The following is a 25021-nucleotide window of genomic DNA, read 5'->3' as shown; positions in this document are numbered from 1 at the left end:
GAAAGGATAAGACGTAACCCTTGCCTTGAAGGACTCGGCCTACAAGAGTCTACTGTCAATTATACTTCGATAGAAAAAAAGTCTCTACATATCCTGATAAAATCCTTATTTTTAAATTTAGTGACTTAGGCTGTGGGCAACCTAATTTTATAGCATGTAGCATCAGCAAAATTTCCCTAATATTAAATCCACACTATTAAACTTTACAATAAAGACTTTATAAGGACCATATACAGAAACTCTACTATTATGAAAACCTGGATTTTCTATTTCTGCTGAGAAGTACCCTATGACTTTAAGAGCAAAAATTCCTGTTATGTAAAGTGAGCGTGACAATTAACATACGCTGTTACCTTTGTAAGTCTTTTCTCTCTGGATTAAAGAGAGATTAAGAACAACTGAGGGGTGGCTGTTTGTTAAACGTCACAGTTGTAACTAAAGTTTACATGGAGTGCCTGACATAAAACGAAGCCTCTCTCTGATGCAAATTAAGTTAAGCAATCCGAATTCTGTAACTCTGGGCTCTACAATCACATTTGAACTTATATTTATGCACTAGAATTTACAGGAATTGTTTTTCACATATTGTAACTCTTCAAGTTAAAACAGGTTTCAATATGATTTACTCAACAGAGATTTCATTGCTCAGAAATGTTTCAAGTTATTTACAGGGATCTTAATTCATCACCTGAAAGAATGATTTCATTTTTAACAAAGATAAATCCTGAGTTTATCTCCAAGAAACAAAAGCATTCATTTCATCTACATAAAACCCCTCATCTGTCTTAAATCCAAAGAGTTAAAATGGGAAATTCTATGGTCAACTAACCTATAAAGCTATTTTCAGAACAGACTTTTTTACTATTTAGTAATATAAAAACCTAAATTACCTACTCATCATGAAGATGATCTGAGGGACAACAAATAGAGGGAGGTACTGTTCAACCCCTGGGCATATAAAGCAGGTAAGCAGAAGTCGATAAAGGACAGGAGAAAATGGCAGAAGACAGGCACGTGCCTGTACAGACCTTTCTGCTGAGGGTCCTGCTTATGGGACTGACTTCTTCGGTCCCCCACAAGCACGGGTGAGCTAGGACACCTTCGGACTCTGATAAAACTACATTCTTCTTAGAATCACTGTTTCAGTGGTGATTTTTCCTATTATTATTATTTATTTATTACTTATTTTTTTTACTAAAAGAAGAACTAACCAAAACACATGGTAAGAAATTAGATTTTTATCAATACACAAATAAGTTTACTTAAAATCAGCTCAGTTACATATTTAAAAAAAGTTTCAGAACCTCTCCCCACCAACGTCCATAAACTAAAATAGGTTCACATGAAACCTACGTTCCAACCCAGAAGAATGCAACAGTGATGGTCCAGGTACTAGAGGACTCATTTCTCTGGTCACGGAGACAGTTACAAACAAAACACATCTCTTGCCTGGAAGAGCAGGAAGAATTCACATAAAAGAGCTTCATAAAACATCTATGAAGGAGAATCGGTAGCATCAGAAGAGTTCCAGTACTTCGATTGAATATAATTCCCTATTATTCTTTTCTTGATTTAGTTTCTGCAGCTCACGAAAACTTACTTCAATCTTGTTGAGCTCGGAACAAATGCATATCTAAAGAAAAAAGTTTCAGAGTAACTTGTACCGTAACTTCCACACACAAACAAATCCTCCACGATTACTTATAACTATGCCAAGACAAAAATGTTAAGAATAAATTATAATGTAAGTGATACTCGGGTACAAAAGGAATTCAGCATATATCAAATAATCACACACCTGGGATTTCACAAACTTATAAAGACTTAACAGTAGTCTTTTTGCTTCTGGTATCATTACCACGACGGTAAAGTTAGCATCCAGAAGGAGGCATATCCAATCCATAATCTGAGGATAAACAGGAAAAGGAAAGTTAAGATTTTAAATTTAATTTTAGGTTAATTCATTTTAGAAAGTCCAGAATTATATCAAATAGTTATAAGAAAAGTTAGTCTTGTTTACAAAAATCTAAGCATTTAAGTTTAGAAATGGAAGAATTTCTAAACAATATAAAAATGGTCTTCCTTGCTTTACACTTGTTATTTTACAAGCATAACTCAATCTTTTTCACAGCATTAATCTGTAAAAAGAAAGCCAGAGTGACATTTAATCCAAGGGAGAGTTAGTACATGGTTTTTATTAAAAATTTTTTTTGTAATCAGGGCCCCTGGCTGGCCTGGTCTGGTCTGTGGAGCATGGGGACTCGACCTCAGGGTTGTGGGTTCGAGCCCCACGTTGGGTATAGAGATTACTTAAAAATACAATCTTAAAAAAAACTACTGACAGTTACAAAAAACAACCCACTCATCTCCTACTCTGAAATATACACTATGCCCCAAGAATAGGGTGTGGTGTATCAAAGATGAACTACCATGAACTAAAATACAATCACTATACATTTATTAAAGTATTCTACATAGTTTGACACCTTCAGATGGGCTGTAGTTAACATGCAATATCACTTGTCATGAAAAAGCATTAAGGAAACTCATCCACCATTTGGGTGGAGAAGGGAAGGTTCATCCCTATGAAACTCCTTACACCAAAATAAATTTTTTTATGTGAATCAAGGAATTAAACACAGAAAAGGAAACCATGAATGTACTAAGAAAGGGTGGCTATTTTTATATTCTCTGAGTTGAAAGGGCCTCAAGCATGACCTAGCCATAACGAAGCCAAAAAGGAAAAGCTTAATAATTTTAAAAATTAAAACTTTAAAATAAAATCAGAAACTTATCTATCGCAAAAATTACACTGAAATAAGTAAAAAGACAAGTGATAGGAAGAAAGTACTTATAATACACTCCATAGAAAAAGACAATTTTCTAATACACAAAGAATTCTTTATAAGCCAAAACGAAAAAGACAGAAAATGCAATTGAAAACTGGACATTGGGGCGCCTGGGTGGCTCAGTCAGTTAAGCGTCTGACTTCAGCTCAGGTCACGATCTCACGGTCCGTGAGTTTGAGCCCCGAGTCGGGCTCTGGGCTGATGGCTCAGAGCCTGGAGCCTGCTTCCGATTCTGTGTCTCCCTCTCTCTCTGACCCTCCCCCGTTCATGCTCTGTCTCTCTCTGTCTCAAAAATAAATAAACGTTAAAAAAAAAAAAATTAAAAAAAAAAAACAAAAAAAACTGGACAGAGAACCCAACCTGGCAGTTCACGAAAGGAAATGTAAATAGACAAGAAAAGATGGTCACAACCCTTCAGAAAGGTACTGGCATTTTGAAAACTAAAAATGCAGGGCATCTGGGTGGCTCAGTCATTAGAGCATAGGACTCTTGATCTCCGAGTTGTGAGTTCAATGCCAGGTGTAGAGATTACTTAATATGGAAAAAAAAGGGGAGGGGGAGAAATTATTTAAAACAAACACCTAAAAAAAAATGCATGTACCCTTTATCCAGTAATTTCAACTCCTGGGAATTTACTCCACAGGTGTTCCCTTATAATCATACTAGAACATCTGTGTAGGGGCACCTGGCTGGCTCAGCCAGTAGGGCATGTGACTCTTGATCTTAGGGTTTTGAGTTTGAGCCCCAGATTGGATACAGAAATTACTTAAGAAAAAGAAAGTGTGTGGGGGGGGGGAGTGCCTGGGTGGGTCAACCAGTTAAGCAGCCGACTCTTGATTTTGGCTCAGGTCATGATCTTATGGTTTGTGAGTTTCAGCGTCACAGTGGAGCCTGTTTGGGACTCAATCTCTCTGTCTCTCCTATGCTTGCTCACAATCTCTCTCTCTCTCAAAATAAATAAATAAACATTTAAAAAAATTAAAAAAAAAAGAGTGTGTAAAGATGTTCGCTGAAGGTTCGCTGAAGTTTTTTAATAATAAAAAAACTGTAAACAACTTAAGGCAAATCAACAGGGGACTGACATAAATTAAGATTCTCCATAAAATGAAATAGTATGCAGCGATTAAAAAGAATGAGGCAGGGAGCGCCTGGCTGGCTCAGTCAGCACAGTATGTAATTCTTGATATCGGAGTCTGAGTTTGAGTCTCATGCTGGGTGTAGAGATTACTTAAGAAAATTTTTAATTAAATTAAAAGAAAAAAAAAAAAAAAGAAGAGAAATGAGGCAGATGTTTGGTCCAGAAAATGTCTAAAACTCAGGGCTGAATAAAAAAGCAAATTGCAAATAGCATGCATACTATGACCTAATTTCTGTTAGAAAAACAAGAGGAAGATTAAGTTAGGGTATAGAAAGAAAATTCCCAGACATAAAAGAGACTTTTTTAAGTTAACTTAATCTCTTCACCCAACACGGAGCTCGAACTCACAACCCTGAGAATGAGGAATGCACGCTCCACCACCTGAGCCATACAGGTGCCCCAAAAGAAACTCTTAATATTGGTTATCCCTAAGACGGACAAGGGGAGTGGAGAAGCAACCTCTGATAATGTTGGAATTTTTGACTCCAAAAATTAACTTCTTAGGGGCACCTGGGAGGCTCAGGTGGTTAAACATCCTACTTTGGCTCAGGTCATGATCTCACGGTTCATGGGTTTGAGTCCTATGTGGGGCTCTGTGCTGACAGCTCGGAGCCTGGAGCCTGTTTCGGATTCTGGGTCTCCCTCTCTCTCTGCCCCTTCCCCACTTGCGTTCAGTTTTTCTCTCTCTCAAAGATAAATAAAAACATTTTAAAAAATTAAAAGAAAATAAAAATTACTTAACAAAATTTTACTAAAAAAAAAAAACGAAAGCAGGGGTGCCTGGGTGGCTCAGTCGGTTGAGCGACCGACTTCGGCTCAGGTCATGATCTCATGGTTTGTGAGTTCAAGTCCCGAGTCGGGCTCTATGCTGACAGCCTGGAGCCTGCTTCAGATTCTGTGTCTCCCTCTCTCTCTGCCCCTCTGCCACTCATGCTCTGTCTCAGACATAAATAAACATTAAAAACAAATTTTTTTTAAATGAAAGTAGTCAAATTAAGTGTTTAAACTGCTTAATTAGGATAACATATTCTTAAACCACAATACTTTTTTTTTTTTTTTTTTTAAGGAATTTCTATACCCAACATGGGGCTCAAACTCACAACCCTAAGATTGAGAGTTGAATACTCTACGGACTGAGCCAGCCATGCGTTACTGGCAACAATAAACTTTTTAACGTTTTAAACTGCTTCTCAAATAAATACTGTATTTAAAGAGATTCTCTGAAAACATTTTTTTCCATTAACCTTAATTCTCTTATTCTTAAAGAGATTTGGACACTTACACCATCTCCCAGAGAGATAAGGAAATTCTTGAAAAGGGTCACAATAGCAAGAATTTAAGATGTATTTAAGTTCTTTAGCACAGAATTTTGACCCCAAATTGAGAGATCCTCCCCACCTTTCACTCCAGTGGTTTGTATACAGGGTGAGAGAGGAAATTCATATGGACCAGGAGACAAAGAGAAATCAGTTACTGAATTCCAAGTTCTGACACTATTATATATAACATTATTTTGTTCTTACAGACTTTTCCTAGCACCAGATCAAGTTAACAAGTTAAAAAGATGATCTCACCCCTATGTTTACTGTGGCATTACTTACAATAGCCAAATTATAAAAGCAGTACAAGTGTCCATCGATATATAAACGGATAAAGATGTGGGGAAGGTGTGTGTGGGGGTGTGTGTGTGTGTGTGTGTGTGTGTGTGTGCGCGTGTATAATGGAATATCACTCAGCATTAAAAACGAATGAAATCAAGGGGCACCTGGGTGGCTCAGTCGGTTGACTATGTGACTCTTGATCTCAGCTCAGGTCATGATGTCACGGCTTGTGAGATCAAACCCTGCATCTGGCTCTGTGCTGACAGTGTGGAGCCGGCTTGGGATTCATTCATTCTCCCTCTCCCTCTCTCTCTCTCTCTCTCTCTCTCTCCCCACCTCTACCCCACTTGCTGCTGCTGCCCCATTCATAAATAAATACACATTAAAAAAAAAATACCCGGAAAGTTGCTATTTGCAAGAACATGGATGGAGCTGGAGTGTATTCTGCCAAGTGCAATCAGTCAGAGAAAGACAAATACCACATGATTTCACTCATATATGGAATTTACAAAACAAGTGAACAAAGAAAAAAAGAGACAAACCAAAAAAACAGACTCTTCCTGTAGAGTACAGACTGCTGGTTACTAGAGTGGAGGTGGGTGGGGAGAATGGGGGAAATAGGTGAAGGGGAAATAATGAGAGTTCACTAATTACGATGAGCACTCAGTAATGCCTAGAACTGTTCAATCGCTATACTGTGCACGTGCAATTGATATAATACTGTACGTTAGCTCTACTGGAATTAAAACTAAAAAGTTAAAAAAAACTTTTAAAGAAGATGATCTTACTTGGTTCAAGGTTGGAGGGTGCAGTCCAGGAAGAGTCATAGTAGCATTTTCACTACACTTCAGATAAAGGAAATACAAATACTGGAGAAATAGCTGCGTAGGAAGAAAAAGGACAATTTATCACTTCGATAGAAAAATTTTCTCTCTATAAAGCTAACAAAGAGACTGAAGAATTTTAAGAAGCTACTGAATTTAATTATACAGCAGACAAATATGCTAGACATCTGGGGATATAAAAAAGAATAAAACACAGTCTTTGCTATCAATGGGGAGTTCATCTGGTTGGGGAGGGGTAGCTGGGAAGCTTATCCTGTTTGTAAACAATAAGCAGAAAAGAGAGAATCCATCTCTGGGCAATTCTTTTTAGTTTCTACTTTTTTTTTTTTTTAAATGTTTGTTTAAAAGTAAGCTCTACGCCCAACATGGGGCTCAAACTCACAACCCCAAGATCAAGTGTCATATGCTCCACTGAGAGCGAGCCGGCCAGGCACCTGTTTTTAATGCAGATGGATCAACTTGGCCTTCAGGCTTGGCACCAAGCATGCCAAGATCTGCCCACCAAAAATCACTCATCTCCTGGGCACAGTTTTTTATCGTGGGAGCTGGGAAACCTCTTATTCACATGAAGGAACCTTCACTGATCACCTTTCAAGTGCCCTAAAGTCAGTCAGTTGAGCAGTGAAACGTATAGAATATAAAATTCCATAGGATGTCTACAAACACTTACAGTGACATGCTGTGCTGGGATGTCTTTCAAGTGCGGCAGAAGAAACATTTCGCTATAAGCTGAATGAAGAATTGCATTTCTACTCAGGACTAAAGGAAAACCTTGTTTCAACAAATGAAGGCTTTTCTACCGGAATTATGAGTAACTCCCTGCCTCAATGAGATCTTTTCTAAATTTATATGAAAGTTTCACTTTTCTGAAAGAGCTCGATCACTGAACTTTCTCCTCATCACGACAGGCCACCTCAAATACTTCACTCGTCTAACTGGTATTTATTCAGAAGACTAGTTTTTAGAATTGATAGAGCTTCTGCTTTCATACGCCTTCTTAAAACAGGTTTAAGTAAGTTATTTGAATCTAGCACTGAATGTATTCCACATTCAGGCAGAAACTGAAAAAAACTGAAGAAAACAAAAAGCACCTGAAATGATCTACTTATTCCCGGGTTACTGCCTGGCACTCGCCTGTATCTGCGGAAAGAGACAATACGGGGGAGAGGGTTTCAAAGGATACAGCAGTGCCGCTCTCTTCGGTACCACAGGGCACGAGGTGGTCTCCTCGGCTGCGTCCTGAGGCTTTTGGTTTAACTTCCGATCACAGCTGTCACAGTTTTGTTCGTCAGCATTGAAACCGTTTTGAAGAATTTCCGTTTGCTCGTCCATTTTCTCTTGCACAGGATCACTACAGTCAGAAACTGATTCCATATTGATTTCTGTTTCTTGAAGACTGTCATCACTAATGCTATCATGTTAATTGAAAGTGAGAAATTAATTCTTATCGCTGCATGAACTTACTAGAAAAATGTTCGTTCTGTAAGCATCAGACGTTTTAGAAATCAAGGACTGTAAGAGAGTAAAGATGCAGTGGAGCAAAAGGACCATCAGCTTCTAACTTACCTCAAGAAAATTTTTAAGCAAGCGCAGGTGATCGATTCAGGAATGTCGGGGAACTGCTGTAGACACAGCTGTAACATCTGCACATCTGTCTTTTCCAAGGCCGCCTCCATCAGGCCGGGGCACAAGCTGAGACAAAACACCATGAACCACTTTTGTATAGCAAGAAAGATCTCAACTGCAAATAACGTATAAGCTTTTTCAGAGTATGAATACTAGAACTATAAAAAACAAGGTCAGAAGAGTTACAGACACAAAGCGTGGTACACAGAAACACTTACCTGTAAGAAAGCACGTGTGTCTGGATAAGTTGCATCAGAGAGTTCCGGGGGTAAAATGATGGCTCTGTTGTATGTCGTCCCAGAAGTTCTAATACTATGTCCCCAACAATAGTATGAAAGTCAGGTGTCCGCTTCACAGCCAAAAATTTACATAGTTCTACTTCAATGTCTTTTTCTGAATCTTTCTGAAAGGGTGGAAGTAACAGACTTCAGTCTAGTACAGGAAACAAACGTCACTCTGAACTCAAAAGTTCCTAGCTCAACATTTTCTCAAATCACTTAACAACATTCATGCATTCCTGTGAAACTGGGAGTTGATACGATATGCTACACAAAGACCAAACCAAACCAGAAATTAATTCCAGGGTTTAGAGATCAAATTCTTTAAGAGGCAAAGTGACAAGTATATTCAACGCAAAGGTGAAAGAGATCCTGATGAGGCCACCTCCCTCTCACAAAATGGTCAGTAAGGGTCAAATAAGCCAAAGTATAAGGTAGCTCTGACAACCTGAAGACACTATACATATGTTAGCTGCAGATATTAAACAGTGATCAGAAAAATTAGAATGGAAAGCAGATGGGATTTCTTTTACCGCTTCGGTTGATTTTTCATATTATCTTTTTTTTTTTTTTTTAATTATTTTAATGTTTATTTTTGAGAGAGAGACGGAGAGAGAGAGAGAGAGAGAGAGACAAAGAGACAGAGCGCAAGCCGGGGAGGGACAGAGAGAGACAGGGAAACAGAGAATCTGAAACAGGCTCCAGGCTCTGAGCTGTCAGCACAGAACCCGACGCGGGGCTCAAACTCACAAACGGTGAGATCATGACCTGAGCCAAAGTCAGACGCTTAACTGACTGAGTCACCCAGGTGCCTCGATTTTTCATATTTCTAATATTCTATTTACCTTTATCGTTGATAAAAGTTGTTCGAATGCTGGAGGCGGTACATTCACTTCAATTTTCCTTCTCCTTAACTGGAATTAAGTAAATTGATTAGGATCTCAAAACATGCAAAAGATCCAACATATATTTAGAAGAATATAAAATGTCCTAAAGACACTAGAATTGCACCCTTAATGCTCTCATCACAAGCTTTTCAAAATATTATAGCTTCGTTATAGTGAAGAGTGGGTTTATTTAGAGTAATTTAAATACCTTTAAGGTTTTTGTAACACACACACAAAACTCGCTATACTCAACAAGGTATTATTACTAATTGCAAACTGTCCATTTTCACACCTGTGTCTTAGACACACACACATGCCCATAAAAATTAACTACTAAACTACACCTGACATTTTGGATAAAGGCTGTCAGGTCACTGGGTTCACGATTCAAATTGCCGTCATGAAGATCAAAGCCATAAGAGTTGTACAGATGTGAATTATTAAAATAATCCCACCTTTTTTTTTTCCTCTCTTTAAAATATTTGCACTAACATTTTTGGAGAACTTTTTTTTTCTTTTTTTAAGATCTTATTTTTAAGTAATCTCTACCCACCCTGCACTAACATTTCTATTTCAACTACCAAACTTACAATTCTCTTCGACTGCTCTGAGTTCTGGGATCCAAATCCATATCCTCGAGATGTTTCCCAGTTTACAAAATGAGGCACAGTGTGAGCGCCTAAGAAAACACAAAGCATACAATTTCTGAAAATTTTTGACCTATTGGTGTTTAGCCAAACGACAATCATTCATGCACAATTCAAGAGATGCTTTAAAGACCATTGAATTCTACTGATAACCCCACATCAGTAAGTCACAATACAGTAAAAGGGTATGTGTCCAGCAACATTAAGCCAACAGATGAGATCACTGGGAAACACGAGAGGATAAAGCAATTAGTGATTTTGCCTGGGGGACTCTTCCAATGCCCTAAAGTCAGAACACTGGTGTTCAAAACAGTGTAGCTCTTCAGCCTACACCAGTACCTGCAGTATAGACTATTCCCAAGGTAGATACCTGGGTCAAGGAAATTTCAATGAACAGTGGCAAATTTCAACATCAAAAACAGGCTCTGTAAACTGATGGCTGTAGAAATATACATCACACTGGAAGTTAATAAAATGGTTTACATTAATAAGAAAAAAACAGAAGTTCCTGGGGTACCTGGCTGGCTCAGTTGGTACAGCATGCGACTCTTGATCTTGGGGTCATGAGTTCGAGCCCCACATTTGGCATAGAGGTTACTTTAAAAAAAAGGGGTGGCCTCCTACCTGGATCTTGACTATGCTTGAGTTTTCCAAGAGCACCTGCTAATGAAGATACTTCACACTTGTATGGAATCACAGTAAGAAATTTTCCATGTAGCATAAATAAATTTTCCCCAAAATACCAGAGCTACAAAAAATGTTACAGAAAATGTAAGCAATTTTTTTCTAAGATCTGAATCACATTTATAACAATAACTTAGTGTTAAGTAATCTTAACATAACAAAAAACAACAGGATAAAGTTAAACAACTTTCCAGAATAACCTCACATGTACAACTTATTAACTGGGTAGGCTTACACAGCTCTTATTTCTACCCATGTCTGAATGAACCACAATTTAATGTTTATTTATTTTTGAGAGAGAAAGAGAGAGACAAGCACAAACAGGGAAGGGGCAGAGAGAGAGGGAGACACGGGATCTGAAGCAGACACCAGGCTCTGAACTGTCAGCGCAGAGCCTGATGTGGGGCTTGAACTCATGAACCATGAGATCATGACCTGAGCCAAAGTTGGGCACTTAACCGACTGAGCCACCCAGGCGCCCCTGAATGAAGCATAATTTAAAGGATACTCTCAACTCTTAAAAATCTGATCACTGTATGCATTTAAAATAATTATTTAAAAATAGTATTGCCACTATTCTAAAGCTATTAATGTGATGATTACAAAGGCTACTTAACAGGGCACTCAGTTAATGATGTGCTAGATGAAAAAAGCAGACGGGAATGCAAGCTGGTGCAGCCACTCTGGAAAACAGTATGGAGTTTCCTCAAAAAACTAAAAATAGAACTACCCTATGACCCAGCAATTGCGCTACTAGGTATTTATCCAAGGGATACAGGTGTGCTATTTTGAAGGGACACACACACCCCAATGTTTATAGCAGCGCTATTGACAACAGCCAAAGTATGGAAAGAGCCCAAATGTCCATCGATGGATGAATGGGCAAAGAAGATGTGGTGTATATATACAATGGGAGTATTACTCAGCAATCACAAAGAATGAAATCTTGCCATTTGCAACTATGTGGACAGAACTAGAGGGTATTATGCTAAGCAAAATTAGAGAAAGAAATCTCCTATGACTTCACTCATATGAGGACTTTAAGAGACAAAACAGATGAACATAGGGGAAGGGAAACAAAAATAATATAAAAACAGGGAGGGAGACAAAACAGAAAAGACTCATAAATATGGAGAACAAATTGAGGGTTAATGGAGGGGTTCTGGGAGGGAGGATGGGCTAAATGGGTAAGGGGCACTAAGGAATCTACTCCTGAAATCATTGTTGCACTATATGCAAATTTGGATGTAAATTGTAAAATAAAATTAAAATTAAAAAAAAAAGAAAAAAGCAGAATTTAACATTGTTTCTATCTTAGGATTCCAATTATTAAAATAGTATAAATAAGATATATGAACAAAAAGCTTAAAGAAAAATGGAAATCATATGTTAGAGCAGAATTGTGAATGGTTAACTCTGTTGTAAGTATAAATTACAATTTTTTTAAATGTTCATTCATTTTTGTGAGAGAGAGAGGGAGTATGAAAAGGGGAGGAGCAAAGAGAGGGGAACAGAAGATGTGAAACAGGCTCCACGCTGAGAGCAGCAAGCCTGATGAATTCATGAACCGTGAGATCATGACCTGGGCCAAAGTCAGATGCCCAACTAAACCACCCAGGCACCCCTATAAATTAGAATTATATTGTATGCTGAGAAATTTAGTCTCTTTATCCTCTAATTACAATTATCAGTAAAGCTGTATTACCTTTATTTGCATTTTATTCGCATTCACTAAACCACCAATATTTACTGAGCACCTCTGCTAGACACTGAAGATAAAATGGGTAACAAAATAGACAAGGACCCCCGGCCTCAGGAAGTTTACAGTTTGGTTGGTCTAAATTTTAATTCTTTAATAATTCTTGTGTAACTCCACGAGAATGTTTAACATATATCTAAAAGACTAATTTGTTAGAAAAGTAACAGCCCGGGCACATAGTTCAAAATACAAAGGCAGGGATGCCTGGTTGGCTGAGTCGGTAGAGCATGTGACTCCTGCTTGGTCTCAAAGCCGTGAGTTCAAGCCCCACACCGGATACAGAAAATACTTAAAAAATAAAAACAAAATATAAAAAACAATACAGAAGTAAAAAGGTCAAACCAAAGAGCAGCTAAAAACAAAAGTTGTTTTATTTACTAATTATTCTCCCTTGATCTAAAATTACCCCAAATTTAGTGTTTTGAAAGTAACAAACATAAAAGAAAATTCAAATAACCAAACAAGTATACTCTTGCAGATAAAAAAATATTTCTCGGGGCGCCTGGGCTGCTCAGTCGGTTAAGCGGCCGACTTTGGCTCAGGTCATGATCTCGCGGTCCTTGAGTTTGAACCCCGCGTCGGGCTCTGTGCTGACAGCTCAGAGCCTGGAGCCTGTTTCAGATTCTGTGTCTCCCTCTCTCTGACCCTCCCCCGTTCATGCTCTGTCTCTCTCTGTCTCAAAAGTAAATAAACCTTAAAAAAATTTCTTGAAAAAAAAAAAAATATATTTCTCATTTTAATCAAAAATTGCCAAATAGGGACGCCTGGGTGGTTCAGTCAGTTGAACCATGAATCAGCTCGAGTCATGAATCCAGGGTCTTGGGACTGATCTCCACGCTCAACATGGAGCCTGCTTAAGTTTCTCTCTCTCACTCTCCCTCTGCCCCCGGCTCACGTGGGCTCACACGCACTTTCTCTCAAAACAAAAACTGCCAAATTATTTAGATCGGAAGTCTCTTCCTTTACAGTGTATTTATCATGCACAAAAGTACTAAATTTGAAAAAAGAGTCAAGGACAAAAACTTACTTGACCGCTGGTCCCCTGTGGTAACTCTCTGGAAGTCTGTAGTGTTTGAAATTTTGTGTTCCATATGGAAAGGCATTCTGTAAAATAAGACATACAAATTCAGACGTTGTGCCACATGTAAATATGTGATGCTGAGGGCAGGGGGAAGTGGGGAGACTGGGGAGAGTCACAATTAAACACACAAGTCTTGCCTCATGCAGTATAAAAATGAGTCACAAAGACAGTGAGTACCACAGAAATTCAAGGAAATGAGGTCTCATGACAAGTGGACATGTGCGAGGGCAGGGGGCATATGGGAGATCTATGTATCTTTCCCTCAATTTTGCTGTGAACCTTAAACTGTTCTAATAAAAGAAAGCTAACAATACTAACAGTAATAATAATGACAAATGTCAATATGGAAAGGGCTCTTTGATCTCTCAGGTAAGTGAGTAAATAAGGTACACAACAGCGTGTACGGTATGCTACCATTCATGGGAAAAGAAGAGGAAAAAAAATAAGCAGTAGTATTTGCCTGCATACGTATAAAAACCCTCTGGAAAGAGACGACGGAAGCTCTAACGGTGGTTACCAGGTTTCGGGGGGTAGAGCAGAACCAGAAAGAGGGAGGACGGTGGGGGAGAGGAACAGCACAGGGCGGTAAAGTGGCGGGGCACCAGGACTTGAGAAAAGTAAGGTCCGTGACCGAAGAGGCAATCTGCTTGGGCCGAACCCCCGCTCTACTGAATCCTCTAACACTTGTCTCCTGGTCTGTAAAACAGGAGTGCTATTAGTAACTACCTTCTCTCCTGGCCTTGTTGGAAGATTAAATAGCGCAAAGGGATAACACAAGTCAAATGCCTGGCCCAGGACAGCTACGCTGTGTCTAGTAGCTCCTATCTCAATAAGCAGGAGAAACAAAGAATCACAGACGAGCACAGGCAGATGAGAGCGCAGGCAGATGACGCGTACAGTCAATAAGAAGCCTGGACTGAATAAATCAAAGGGTTTTTGCTCTGCAACTGGGAAAAGAGACAGGAAAAGATGGGTGGGGCCTAGACTGTAAGACACCTGAACACCGAACAAAAGACTCTTGAGTTTTATAGCGTTGCCTAAGAGATCCCAATCGGGCACTGGTCAGGAACAAGTACGTTCTTCGTCATAGACTACAAGTCTGTGTTGTGTGGAGGGGTGTTTGGGGGCTAGGGGAGGTGCAAATGAGAATCATGCTCTGAAGTCACAGATGGAAAAGCATTCTAGTAGACCCTGAATTTCAAGACATCCAGGTCGTGTGGACTTCCATTCTGCTGAAATGCCACCAGGCTATGAATTCAATTCTCTACTGTAAGGCTTACCAATGATCAAACGCCCACGGGCTGGTACAGATATTTGCAGTTTTTATTTCTTTAAGACATTAGTCACGAGCAAGGTCATGATATAAGGAAATGTTTTTTAAAAAGATGGGGCATCTGGCTGTCTCAGGAAAGTATGTGACCCTTAATCTCGGGGTCGCTGAGTTTCAGCCCCACGTGGGGCATAGAGATGACAAAAAAAATAAATAAATAAATAACCTGGGGGGAAAAAAAAGATTAACTAATGTTAAGATAAAATCAAAGACCTATTCAAGAAGAGTTAGGAAGCTACAAAAATAATTTGAGTACGATGATAAAGAAAACGAATGGGTGGTAATAAATACAAAAGAAAAAGAAAAAAAAGAGGCACACGTTGAAGGAAAAACCCAAAGGACTTCTTAATTGATCACATCCAGTCACCCTTGGAAGCTGGCAGCGGGGGTCCTAGGACTGCTACGTGATCCTGATCCAGGACGGTGAGTGCAACACCACTTCGGGCATCACCGGCCACCACAGTCTTGAGCAACAGCGATCTGACTACCCTCTGATTTTCGTCTGGGTCCCTCGGATGTATTGGTATCAAGGTTTCATATACACACCCATCAGAGCCTGTTGGGAACAAGCATTTGTTGCTCAGTATCAGTTAAAGGACAGTTCTAGATCTTTTAGAGCTAAAGGTACCAGGTTATTTGTAAGTTGGACCAATTTGATAGAAGATATAATCAGAAAAATAAAGTTAACAATCACATTGCTCTTTGCTTTCCCTTAAAGAACGCACTGCACTACAAACCTAAAATTGAGCTGGGTGTGGAGCCTGCTTATGATTCTTTCTCTCTCCCCTCTGCCCTTCCCCGGCTCACTTGCTCTCAAAAAAAAAAAAAAAAAAAAAACATCGTCACAACAGGTAAGAATTACAAACTGTAGATACTAGTACGAACTTAAAATATGAGAAGGAACTGTCAGGAATACAGACAATCTAGTCACCAAAAGGATGTATCTCACATTCAAGATTAATTAGCATTCGGGTCTGCACATGACATTTTTTGTTACTCCATCACCCTGAAAACTGTATGAAGTTGCCGTTTTTCGTATGTCAATTGAAGTTGGGCAATTTCACGTGGTTCTAGCTGAATAACACAAAGGTTTTAGGGCTCTTTGGTTCAGATTCCCTTATTTCTATGTTCATTCATTAACCCACAAGCTTTCATTTAATCGTAAGTATATCTGGGGTGCCTAGCTGGCTCAGTCAGTAGAGTATGCAACTTTTTCTTTTTTTTAAATGTTTGAGAGAGAGAGAAAGAGAGCACATGCAGGGAGGGGCAGAGAGAGGAGGACAAAGGATCCAAAGGGGGCTCTGTGCTGATAGCAGAAAACCCAAAGTGAGACTCAAAGTCACAAACTAGGAGATCATGACCCGAGCTAGCATCAGACACTTAACCGATTGAGCCACCCAGGTGCCCAAGCATGCAACTCCTAGTCTCAGGGTTGTGAGTTCAAGCCTCATGTTGGGCATGGAGCCTACTTAAAAAACAAAACAGAACAAAACCAGTAAGTATATAAGTGAAACCATAAGAAAACCAGTCCTTCTTGAGCAAAGGCATTAAGTGCATTCCAAAGATCTTCTAGATAGGAACCTTTTTCTTAATAGCCATTGCAAACATTTGCACATTAAAAAACTTCACAGGTTTTTAATTGTGATAATATGAAAATGCTGCTTTTGTTTCTTTCTCCCTTTTCTCAAAACAACTTCAAGAGGAGCCATAAAGAGCAGGAGGATGAGAATCCCACACAGGCACTCTTCTTTCTCCTAGTCACATGAAATTGGATTATACTTTAGACCATTACATACAGCTAAACTCCAAGGCATTAACAAATCTATAAAATGCTGGCTGGCAGAGGCCACGAATGCTTTGTTAGTCTCCTTTAACCCATCTGCCTCCACCACTGTTCAAAGAAGGGCAAACTATACCTTAAGGCTAAAAAAGAGGACTACCGGAGCCACTCAGTACCAACCTTAGGGGCGCCTGAGTGGCTCAGTCTGCTGAGCGTCTGGCTTCAGCTCAGGCCATGATCTCGCGGTTCGTGGGTTGGAGCCCCGCATCAGGCTCGCTGCGGTCAGTCTGTCAGTGCAGAGCCTGCTTTGGATCCTGTCCCCCTCTCTCTGCCCCTCCCCTAACTGCACTCTCCCAAAAATAAATATTAAAAAAACAAAACAAAAAAAACCCTCTTAATTTATGGGTCACTATTTACAATATCAAACAACCTGACCTTATCACGATAGTGATTTTTCCTTCTTTATTGATATTACATTTATTGCTTATGATAAATTTTAAGATATAAAAGGTACCTGCCGATGGGGCGCCTGGGTGGCTCGGTCGGTTAAGCTTCCGACTTCGGCTCAGGTCACGAAATCATGGTTCATGAGTACAAGCCCCATGTCGGACTCTGTGCTGACAGCTCAGAGCCTGGAGCCTGTTTCAGATTCTGTGTCTCCCTCTCTCTCTGCCCCTCCCCTGCTCATGCTCTGTCTCTCTCTCAGAAATGAATAAACATTAAAAAAATTAAAATAATAAATAAAGAAATAAATAAAAAATAAAAGGTACCTGCCGACAAATACTGACTTAATGCGTGACCAGACATGACAAAGTGCAAAAAGTGAGGGCATAAATGCTTGTAAGGAAGCACGTGAAGGGAAGTGTTACAACAGACAACTGCAAAAACCTAAGACTCAAACTCCAAAAAACCACCATCCTGTGATATCCCTTTATTTACTATCTCTGAAAGTTCAAAGAAAAATACTTACTTAATGACATCAGAGAGATGAATTTCCGATCCACAGATGCAGTAAAATTCTGTATGACGGATTTTTCTTCTTGTCCATGGAAGAGTGTGTATTTGCTTAAGGTGCGAGAGCTAAATGTTTGTATGTAAGCAAAGTGATTTCCATGCTGCACGCAAAAAAAGGGTTTATTTAAAAATATTTCCATTTCAACCAACTGTACCTAAATGTTAAAGCCAACTGTCACTCCAATTACTTCAACGAGTGCTTAAAAACCTCTTATCCATTTAAACGTATTCTAAAATGTATTTCCTTGTAACTAATAGGTTTTTTAGCATTTAAACACACACACACACACACACACACACATCTGAGAGAAATACTAATGCCCGATTTTAGTTTTAAAAATAATACAGGTGAATTTGAAATGTCGCAAAACAGGCCAGGAATCAGAGCGATCACTTACTTTTTCAGTAATAAAGATTAAGACAGGATGCCTAAATACCATGAAAACCTTTGTCCACCTAAAAAACAGAACAATTATAAAACATCAAATCACCAGCTGAGAGAAACCGATCAAACTAAATTTAAGAGGATACCTTATCTTCAATATTTTTTAGAGCCAGAGAGACATCAGAGAACATTTGATTCGGTGTTTCAGGATACATATATGACAGGGAATCAGTAGGCATTTCTCTGTCAAATGCATCTCTGGATTAAATGCAAGTTCCTGAACTTCCCGGAGCTTTGAAAGACAATGTGAGGGGCGCCTGGGTGGCTCAGTCGGTTAAGCGTCCTACATCAGCTCAGGTCACGATCTCGCGGTCCGTGAGTTCGAGCCCCGCATCGGGCTCTGGGCTGATGGCTCAGACCCTGGAGCCTGCTTCCGATTCTGTGTCTCCCTCTCTCTCTCCCCCTCCCCCGTTCATGCTCTGTCTCTCTCTGTCTCAAAAATAAATAAACGTTAAAAAAAAATTTAACAAAAAAAAAAAAAGAAAGACAATGTGAATTGTAAAGCTCCAAAGGGGTGGCTGTGGGACATTGTGCAGTGTTATTAACCTTATCTGACTCACCTCCTCTCCCTTTCCAGTCACTTTTGGGACCCGTGCTCTGAGGAAAACATGAGGCGCTCATGTGCCTTCCTCGAGCCGCGGGACAGTGGGCCGGGGGCTGGGGGGGGGTGGTGACGGGCTTCTAGGCAAGGCCACACACAGCCAGACTCTGGCAAAGTGGCCATTAGAACCCAGGTCCTCCACCTACATCCCTTTTCCGAGGGATTTCCTCCACTTTCCTCCACACATTAGGAGCATTCAACAGGGCGGTCCAAGATACACATGGTCACTGTCCACACTGTTCACTCAGTACAAGCCTGCACCTTGACTTTCAGGAACTTAGCTTGCATCAAGTAGACCTGGACAGGGAGCAAGTTCACTAAACAGGAAATGTGATAAAATAATGGGGACTGGAGGGGATTTCCTTCTATCATTTGAGTGAGTCATTTTTCCAGTTTTATTCCAGAATGTGGGACAGCAGAGGGCTCAAAGCACTATCATGATTTTACTAACAACAAACTACTTTTGCTCAGGGGTAAGGGTTCCAATCTTGGCAGTCAGGGCAATAGGACAGAAAACAGAGATTTTGGTCTCCTGGAGTTACCCACTTCATCTTCAAATAACTGACTATCCAGTTCTCTGTCATTAGAACAGGATTCGTATGTCCCTGCAGTTTCCTCAATCGCCTAACACTCTCAAGGCTTCTGGAGGATGCTAATTTGGCCAACAGCACATACATGGTTTTTAATTAAGGTTTGTTATGTTTATAACCAAGGCAAAGAATGTTAAAAAACATGCAGAGTCTATTATTTTGGTAAAAATTCACTTACAAGTATTGGAACTTACTTAATCACTTCATCATCAGAGAGAACAGTTTCAATTTTCTGCTGGGGCTCTGCAAGCAAGGCCTCTAAACCACGAACAGCACCTTCCTTGAATAGCACCAAGGGTTCTGTCCCTTGTATTGAATGTATCCTATAGATCTCAGCTGACAACTTGAAAAACATAAGAATGCATTAATTTTTATTCTAAAACAAATGTCACCTAATAAAATAAGGACGTTTATAGAAAGCTTATTTTTAAGAACTGATTTGTTTTCATTTTGATTCAGCTTTGTATGGTTCCAAAGTCAAATGTACAACATAAATATACATAGAAGCCTTTTCTTTATAAAGTTTATTTATTTACTTATTTATTTAGAGTGCAAGCAAGAGGTTTAAGGGCAGAGAGGGAGGGAGAGAGAGCATCCCAAGCAGGCTCCACACTGTCAGCATAGAGCCTGACTTGGGGCGCGATCTCACGAACTGCAAAATCATGACCTGCGTGGAAATCAAGAGTGGGATGCTCAACCGACTGAACCACCCAGGCACCCCCACACAGAAGCCTTTTACTCCTATTCTGTGTACTCGGTCCCCTGCTCTCCCCCTTAAGTATTTTTTTGCATTTCTACGCATTTTTGGTTTATCCTTTCATTGTGAGTACTGGAGGTTAGGTACAACCTAGCTTTCCAAAAACTGAAGGTGGAAGAGGTATAAATAAAGCCACTAATTAGATTTAAGCAGTTGTGGTACAAGACAAAGACTGATGCCATAATTACAACTACAGCTTGTAAACCCAAGAAAATAAGTTAACCCCACTGTAAAAATCAAGATCATGTTACCGCAGGGTAAATGAAAAGACGGGGTCCGAGAGACAACATAGTTAGCTAGCCAGAAGTTTCAAGGTTCCAGGTGATAAATGCGATTATATCTGAACCAGCTCCATTATAAGCCACGTCTACAATTTGCCAATTAGGGGCTCCTACGTGGCTCAGTTGGTTACTCCTCCAACTTTGGCCCAGGTCCTGATCTCACAGTTCCGTGAGTTCAAGCCCCTCGTCGGGCTCTGTGCTGACAGCTCAGAGCCTGGAGCCTGCTTCAGATGCTGTGTCTCCCTCTCTCTGCACCTCCTCCACTCACATTCAGTCTCTCTCTCAAAAATAATAAATTTCAAAAATGTTTAAAATTTGCCAATTATACTTAGAATTAGACATCTTTATTTATTCACAGCACATGCAGAGTGGGGGGAGGGGGGCAGAGAAAGGGGGAGAGGGACTGAGAGAATCTTAAGCAGGCTCCACACGCAGCACGGAGCACGATGCTGGACTGGATCCCATCACCATGAGATCATGGGAAGCTCAGTCGATTGAGCCACCCAGGCACCCTTAGAGTTAAGACATCTAGAACCGGAAGGAACTTTGGGGGCACCTGGGTTGGCTCAGTCAGTTAAGTGTCCAACTCTTGATTTCGGCTCAGGTCATGATCTCATGGTTCATGAGACTGAGCCCTGTGTTGGGCTCTGCAATGGTGTGAAGCCTGCTTGGGACTCTCTCTCTGCCCTGTCCCCACTAGCGCTCTCCACTAACGTAAATAAAAAGTAAAAAGTAAAAATAAATAAATAAATAGATAGATAGATAGATAGATAGATAGAAAGAACTGGAAGGAACTTTCAAGGTTACCCTAATTTGAGACTCTCAATTTGTAAGAAAAAGTTAATTAACATACTTTAGGTCGTCACTAGAAAATGCACAGTTCCTCATGGTTGTTTTTACTGCATTCTGAGCCACTCTTAAAAATACATAATGCAGGGACGCCTGGGTGGTTCAGTCAGTTAAGCGCCCAGCTCTAGATTTCAGCTCAGGTCATGATCTCACAGTTCGTGAGTTCAAGCCCTGCATCGGGCTCTGCGCTGATAGTGGAGCCTGCTTGGGATTCTCTCTCTCTCTGTATGTATATAAATATATGTGTGTATATACACACACACATATATATATGTATAGGCGCGTGGGTGGCTCGGTCAGTTGAGTGTCCAACTTCAGCTCAGGTCATGGTCTCACAATTCGTGGGTTCAAGCCCCATGTGGGGCTCTGTGCTGACAGCTCAGAGCCTGGTGTCTGCTTTGGATTCTGTGTCTCCCTCTCTCTCTGTCCCTTCCCCACTCTCTCTCTCTCTCTCTCAAAAATAAACATTGAAAAAACAATACATGTGTGTATACACACACACACACACACACACACACACACACACACATTGCATCAAAGTAGCAGGACGTGTTCTACTTATTTTAAGAAAGGGCATGGTAAGTTCTCACAAGAGACATACCATAAACACCTGAACTCATGGAAATTAACTGTAAACTTATTCAAGAATTAAAAAAAATTTTTTTTAATTATTTATTCTTGAGAGAGAGAGAAAGAGAGCAAGCGAGCAGTGGAGAGGCAGAGAGAGAGGGAGACACAGAATCAATCCGAAGCAGGCTCCAGGCTCTGAGCTGGACAGCACAGAGCCCGACACGGGGCTTAAACTCACGAATCATGAGATCATGACCTGAGCCGAAGGTGGGACACTTAACCGGCTGAGCCACCCAGGTGCCCCAGGAATTATTTAAATTCTTAATCTCATGGAATAAAAAAGTTTATATTTTCTAACATTAACTCATGAACTAAGATGTGTTACCAAGATACACTATAAGATAACTAGAACGAAAGCTAATGTAACCTTTATGCTCACTTTCACAGATGCATGAAGAGAAATGATCTACTACATTAAAAACGTTAGAAAATTCCGGGACACCTGGGTGGCTCAGCGGGTTGAGTGTCTGACTTCAGCTCAGATCTGATCTGGCGGCTTGAGTTCAAGCCCCACATCGGGCTCGCTGCTGTCAGCGCAGAGCCCACTTCCTATCCTCTGTCCTCCTCTCTCTGCCCCTCCCTCCCTCTCAAAAGTAAATGAACATTTGGGGCATCTAGGTGGCCCCGTCAGTTGGGTGTCCAACTGTTGATCTCTGCTCCCGTCACGATCTCACAGGGAGTTCGAGACTCACATCGGGCTCTGCACTGATGGTGTGCAGCCTGCTTGGGATCCTCTCTTTCCTTCTCTCTCCCCCTCATCTGCTTGTGCTCTCTCTCTTTCTCTCTCAAAATAAATACATAAACTTTAAAAACAAACAAATAAACATTTTTTTTAAAAAGTCAGAAAATTCAGACTTACTGTAGCTTTAAATACTTTATCCAGGTTTACATCTTCAGTATTCCATATTCTCAAAACCTTAAATCAAAACATACAAGTTAAGAAAGCATTCCAGTTTTCATTTACACATAACAGTTTTCATGTACACAGTTAATAAATCAACACTTGTGCTGTATATATTATTATATAAATAGTTTTAAAACTCACCTTATTGTCATGTACAACAATAAACTCTCCAGTTTGAAAGTTGCACACAGCTGGACACGTTATAATTTGGCCTTGTTTCACTGACCAGCTCCCCAAGGGTTTCTGATCAGAAACCTAGTAAAATTAACATACAATATTCAAAAGGTCAATTTCAGATATTATAAGCAATTAAAGTTACAATCAAGACAAAGGAAGAAATCATTAACATAATAGCATTTGACAAACTTCCTAAATTAAAAAAGTAAGTAGTCACAAAAGACAGTGTATGATTCCACTTAAGACAGAAAGTAGAAAGGTGGTTTTCAGGGGCTGGGAGAATAGAGATTTATTGTTTAATGGTGGAGTTTCAGTTTTGTAAGATGAAAAGAGTTTGGGAGGTGGAGGGGGGTGATGACTGCACAACAACGTAATGTACTAAATACCCTGAGCTGTATGATCAAAAAATGGTTAAGATCTAAGTTTTTTTTTTTTTAAGTAGGCTCCATGCCCAGCATGGAGCCCAACGTGGGGCTTGAACTCACAACCCGGAGATCAAGACCTGAGCTGAGTGAGATCAAGAGTCAGACGCTTAACCAACTGAGCCACCCAGGCACCCCGAGATAAATTGTATGTGTATTTTACTACAATTAAAAAAACATAAAAAATTTTCAAAAAGTAATTTAAATGAAAATATGACTAAGTTCCTAAAATGAAAATGTAAATAAACAACACTATTTAGTGAACAGTACATTTAAAAAATGGATTCCACCGTGCCTTTGAACAGAGGCATGGGAAACTGAGTAGGGACAGTCCCGATCATGTCAGTTCCAATCAGCCACTGTATTCCTATGCAGGAACTACAAAATTTTAAGTCCACTAGACAGCCAAGGTAAAAACCAACAGTGTCATCAGAGGAGTCAGGGTGAACCTGGGTGGCTCAGTCAGTTAAGCTTCTGACTCTTCATTTTGGGTCAGGTTGTGATGTCATGGTTCGTGAGTTCGAACCCAATATTCGGCTCTGTGCTGGACAGAAGGCAGCCTCCTTGGGATTCTGTCTCCCTCTCTCTCTGCCCCTCACCCGCTTGTTCTCTCTCTCTCTCTCTTAAAATAAATAAAAATAAACTTAAAAAAAAAAAAAAAAAAGGAATGTTGGGAACCTGTTCCCCAAACTTCCAAGCAGACAGCTAGCTTCTTAAAGACACGTGAAACTATGTTCAGCAGCCCAAATAAAACAGTTACTTTCTATGAGACCACTAAAAGCACAACGTAGAACGTGTGGTGAGCCAAGAGCGAGGATGAAAAGGGGGTGGGACGTATAGAGCCTGTCCAGGACTCAACTCCAGGATTTACAACATGGGAGTTGGCAAGAGACAGCTCACTCGAAATCAAAATTCCATCAAGCTACCAAGGACACAAACAACCAAACAAACAATAAAACAATCCACACATCTCTTTTCCCCAAAGAGAGGAAAGAAGGGTAGGGACACAAACACTGTTCCCATGCTGCCAATCATGCTCTCCCGCCCAATCTCTGTTCAACCTTCTGCGGGCAGCTGGGGTGACAAGAAATCCCAGGAGGGGATGTTAAGGCCCTGTCGGACAGATGCGAAGCGAAAGCACAGGTTTTCTTTTCGTTTCTGAGTCTAGCCCACGTGCACTTAGACGCTCCGCCACTTGCGACTCCGAAATATGCCTCTCTCTCCAGGAAAACAGCCGAATCCTATTCTAGACCTCACTCAGCGTCCCGGAGGGGCCAAGCCAGCTCTCCAACAAGCTGCTCGGCGATCTCTCTCTGAAGCCGTGAGAAACCTGCGGCTCTAGCTCAGTGAACAGAAAGGGGCAAGACCTCAGCGGGGGCTCTCCGATCACATCGCCCTCACCTTATAGAGGATGACGGTCCTGCCGCCGTGCGTCACTAGAAACTGGTCTGTTTTGTCGCTCTGCTCCACACCTAGGAGTCCGTTAGGCCCGGCACCCAAGGGTACCGTAGACAACGTGAATTCCTCCTCCAGGGCTGCCATTTTGGGCAAACCTACCGACGGCCGCGCATCCCTCCCGGCAGGCTTTGCGCTTTCTATCGCGAGAACTAGGATCGCAACTGGACAGGCGCTCGCCAAATAACAAACCTGTTTGCTGAGCCTGCGACCTCTGCCGGGCGTGGCGGGCATGCAGGGCTGTGGGCGCCGCCGGGTGGGCGGAGCCTGGACTTTCCTTCTAGACTCCGCCTCCCAGCCCCGCCCCGTCAGCGTCCCGGATGTACTCTGTGTGACGGGGATGGGCAGGCTGGGGAAAGCTTACGTTGGGTACAGCTGCCCAAAGTGCAGC

General features: G+C 40.7%; 1 protein-coding gene across 3 annotated transcripts; it reads right to left on the bottom strand.

The window, feature by feature from the left end:
- Positions 1-1220: 1220 nt before the first annotated feature.
- Positions 1221-24775, bottom strand: NOL11 (nucleolar protein 11). Of its 3 annotated transcripts, none has more exons than XM_019466477.2 (18): positions 24577-24775; positions 22718-22831; positions 22532-22588; positions 19350-19498; positions 17918-17975; positions 17476-17620; positions 15093-15281; positions 13342-13418; positions 10496-10619; positions 9815-9903; positions 9183-9251; positions 8278-8462; positions 8000-8125; positions 7617-7844; positions 7104-7182; positions 6377-6469; positions 1799-1906; positions 1221-1633 (listed from the first exon to the last, which is right to left on the bottom strand). In XM_019466477.2, exons 1-18 carry the CDS (start codon positions 24715-24717, stop codon positions 1517-1519), a joined length of 2148 nt encoding a protein of 715 aa, XP_019322022.1. In that variant the 5' UTR covers positions 24718-24775; the 3' UTR covers positions 1221-1516. The 3 variants fall into 3 exon arrangements, with proteins under 3 accessions (XP_019322022.1, XP_019322023.1, XP_053748629.1); XM_019466478.2 differs by having other exon boundaries at positions 7617-7784; XM_053892654.1 differs by lacking the exons at positions 19350-19498; positions 22718-22831; positions 24577-24775 and having other exon boundaries at positions 22532-22573.
- Positions 24776-25021: the final 246 nt, after the last annotated feature.

Source organism: Panthera pardus, unplaced genomic scaffold (assembly GCF_024362965.1).
Source record: "Panthera pardus isolate Hobbes unplaced genomic scaffold, ASM2436296v1 HiC_scaffold_3, whole genome shotgun sequence".
NCBI classification, from domain to species: domain Eukaryota; kingdom Metazoa; phylum Chordata; class Mammalia; order Carnivora; family Felidae; genus Panthera; species Panthera pardus.
This window is presented reverse-complemented; position numbering and strand designations above follow the sequence as displayed.

What these genes read in the sequence shown, in the direction of transcription:
- NOL11 (XM_019466477.2), bottom strand. Translation starts at nt 24,717, where the DNA reads ATGGCAGCCCTGGAGGAGGAATTCACGTTGTCTACGGTACCCTTGGGT. An exon ending in CATCTCTCTGATGTCATTAA is followed by an intron (nt 15,282 to 17,475) that starts GTAAGTATTTTT and finishes TGTTCCCAACAG; the next exon opens with GCTCTGATGGGTGTGTATAT. An exon ending in CACAGGGGACCAGCGGTCAA is followed by an intron (nt 10,620 to 13,341) that starts GTAAGTTTTTGT and finishes CATTTTTTGTAG; the next exon opens with CTCTGGTATTTTGGGGAAAA.